The sequence below is a fragment of the Sinocyclocheilus anshuiensis genome, unplaced genomic scaffold (genome assembly GCF_001515605.1).
Source record: "Sinocyclocheilus anshuiensis isolate Anshui unplaced genomic scaffold, SAMN03320099.WGS_v1.1 scaffold732, whole genome shotgun sequence".
NCBI classification, from domain to species: domain Eukaryota; kingdom Metazoa; phylum Chordata; class Actinopteri; order Cypriniformes; family Cyprinidae; genus Sinocyclocheilus; species Sinocyclocheilus anshuiensis.
Window position 1 is genome coordinate 722,497 of NW_015554133.1, and position 3,222 is coordinate 725,718.

General features: G+C 41.7%; 1 protein-coding gene across 4 annotated transcripts in view; it reads left to right on the top strand.

The window, feature by feature from the left end:
- Positions 1-3,222, top strand: part of LOC107670328 (dedicator of cytokinesis protein 9-like) — a 92,905-nt gene that overhangs the window by 55,198 nt on the left and 34,485 nt on the right. For all 4 annotated transcript variants that reach the window (XM_016462900.1, XM_016462902.1, XM_016462901.1 and 1 more), the window contains exons 8-9: positions 727-901; positions 1,111-1,163. In XM_016462900.1, the coding sequence (XP_016318386.1) occupies positions 727-901; positions 1,111-1,163 (228 nt within the window). The remainder of the gene's footprint in view (positions 1-726; positions 902-1,110; positions 1,164-3,222) is intronic.

Sequence of the window (3,222 nt, forward strand, 5' to 3'; positions counted from 1 at the left end):
TTTATGTATACATCATATTAGTGTGTTCTGTTGATTTTAAGCTCATTTGAATATAAAAGCTCATTATTTTACTGTATTTTTTCCTTTACTGTATTTCTCTATTAATCATTAGATTCTAAAAAAAAATTTAAAAATAGGTTTCATTTTCTTCATTTAAAAAATTCTTCACTTTTTTGGAGGGAAAAATAACCCAATTATGATTGCATACAATTCATCCATTGATATCCCACTCTTAACATGTGTAACAGTTAAGTAGTGACTGGTTTTGATCTGATCTCAGCGCATTCTGTGTGGCTAAAATACACAGCTCTGCCAGCTGAGCAAGCAGCCGTGAGGAGCTTCACAGGAGAAATCCCCGACTGCTGAGGGGTCAAAAGTTGGATTCCTGCATTTTTCTCTGGTGTTCTTTGCCTGACCAGATGCCCCTGCTCTTATGTTTTTAAACCCATCCCTTTAAAGACACTTAACCCCTCTGTAAGAACTGCCCTGGGCAGGGTTGGGAATCTGTCCTCCTCGGTATGGAAATCATATCACTTCTTTCCCAGGCTTCTGGGAAGGTTCTACAACATTACATGACTGAAGTTGTACAAATGATAATCTGAATCTTGCTGATGTAGCGTACATGATACACCTCAAAAGTCATCTACTAGTGATGTTTGTGGCAGTTTTTACTGTGGTAAATGTATCATCATGTGAGTTCCTTTTGAACTTCTTTTATATGTGCAGAACAATCGTGTGCGGAGGTTTGCGTTCGAGCTGAAGATGCAAGATAAGAGTGGCTATGTTCTGGCCGCTGACTCTGAGAGCGAGATGGACGACTGGATCAGCACCCTCAACAAAATCCTCAGCAGCAGCTTTGAGCTCGCCATGCAGGACAAGAGGAACGGAGACTTACACGATGGTGTGTGTGTGTGCAGATTATCAAGAACCCTTAGTCATCTGTGCATTTTAGACACATTTAGATGGCACATTCCTGAAGCAAACCACACTGACCTCCACACATGGGAGTGACTGTATACACAATGACAAAGAGACATGACTGTGTCCCTCAGAGAGTTACTGTGGTTACTGTGTGGTGTAATGACTTTCTTCTGTCCGTCTCTGTTGTAGATGATGAACAGGCGAAAAGCGATCACTCCTCTAGCAGTATGGACAGTTTTCAGGTAGGTCACACTTGTCCAGAAACAGCGATGACCCTTGAGTGTGAGAGAAACTCGACTGAACACAGAAATCATCACACTACTGCTGAGTTTGAGGGGAATTTTTTTTTGTGTACAGTTGGTGTGTAGCTAGACTTTTGACTGTCATTTTAAAGTCTGGTCTACTTGGCAGCTTATTCTGGCCAAGAACCGCCCACCGAGACTGGAAGGGCTGTTTGATAGACTTTATTTGACATTAAGGGATGGAAAACTGAAAATCTTGAAGTAAAGCAGAATATAAAGGTGTGCAAGAGGAAATCGTACTTACTTGTTACTAAGCCTTTCAGAACATCTGTGAATATCTTGTGAAGTTTGAATGCTATGAGCACCAACAACTTTGTCCATTTCAGCAACTAGTTCTTTAACATTTATCATTGTTATGTGAAATTTCACAGGCGAATTCCATTCACTTCAGTAGCAATATGTGTTGAGTTTCGCTTGGGGGCGAAAAAGTTCCCCATGTAGATTTTGCTCATTTTCATATTAGGCTTGCTGCGATAGACGGTGCTGACAGTGATACCGGTGTTAAGCCGCAACACTGGTTACGTCACTTGCCCACCGCGGCACCGACCCCCACCGTCCCCCATGGTGATACCGGTATTACCGGTGTTGTCACACGTCGATCAACCAGTGGGAAAATTTCCTCACCGTCACAATCCTATTTCATATTTGGTCACGTGGATTCGCTGCACTGATGAACAGAAAGCTGCTTGGTTTGAAAGTGACTTCTGTGTGAGCTGCACAATGGAAAATGGCCATATTTGCTAAAAAAATGGCAACAATCAACAGAAGTCAATATTAAATCAAGCAGCTTTCAGTTGATCAACATGCCGAATTCACGTGACCAATTTTTTCTCCCTCACTCAAAATTCCCAAATGTGTGGATCCCTGTTAAGAAGTTAAGAAGTTACCAGTAAAAATTCACTCTACCGCAATACACGTGTCCGCTCATTTAAGTCAAGTTACTTTTATTTATTTAGTGCTTTATCATCGAATACACATTGTTTCAAAGCAGCTTCATAGTGATAAACAAGAAAATATCAGTATTGATCCTGCAGTTCTTTAATGAAACAAATAGTAGTGTCATTATTCAACTCCATTTAGTTCAGTGTTGATTTGATTTAGGTCAGTAACAGTGTGAATGTTGCAAAGTTCATTATGAAGCGAACTCAACTACAAAGCAGTCCTATAGCTTATAGCAGGGGTGTGGACTCGAGTCACTTGACTTCGAGACTCGACTCGGACTCGAGTCCCAAATTTGATGACTTGTGACTCAACTCGACATAATTAAAGAAGACTTGAGACTCGACTTAGACTTTGACAGCAAGGACTCGAGACTTGACTTGGACTTGAGCCCTGTGACTCGGAAAGACTTTATGATCAGATCAATGTCGTTATAGACTCGTCCCTGCAGCGTGCTTGTGCTTGACTGGCAATAAACCAGAGACTGCGTTCAGGGAGCGCTGGATAGGCTAGTATAAATTAATGGAGTAATAGCATAACTTACGACAAAAGAACAGAGATTAAAAAAAAAAAAAAAATTACATGATTCGTCTAGTAGCGATCTCCGCTTGTGAAAAGCGCTGCCCTGTCCGTTTGATCGCCGCCCAGCAGACACACGGAGCGGGCATGAGAAACGAGATGCGCGGCCGCGATCACGGGAGCTCGCCTCATCATCACCGTGACCGCTGCTGTTAAATATTCCTCACTTCTTTTGTTTGTCCGACACCGAGGTGCACCATGAGTGAAGGATCCGCATCCCGCCACGACCCTCGCACTCTGCCAACTCGATGTGCTTTCATTTTCATTTTTATTTGTAATAAACACCTCTCTGAGACCTGTTTTTGTCAGATCTCCACAGTTTTTGTTCGATCAGTTACATATTTTAATTGCATGTGCATTTTTTTTTTATTATTTAAATCTCCATTAACCCTTAAATGCATGAAAGTTTCGCCAATCATTATTACATATTCGGGTCTTTAGCGACCCGGACCTATATAACCTACAGCACGGATGGATCTTT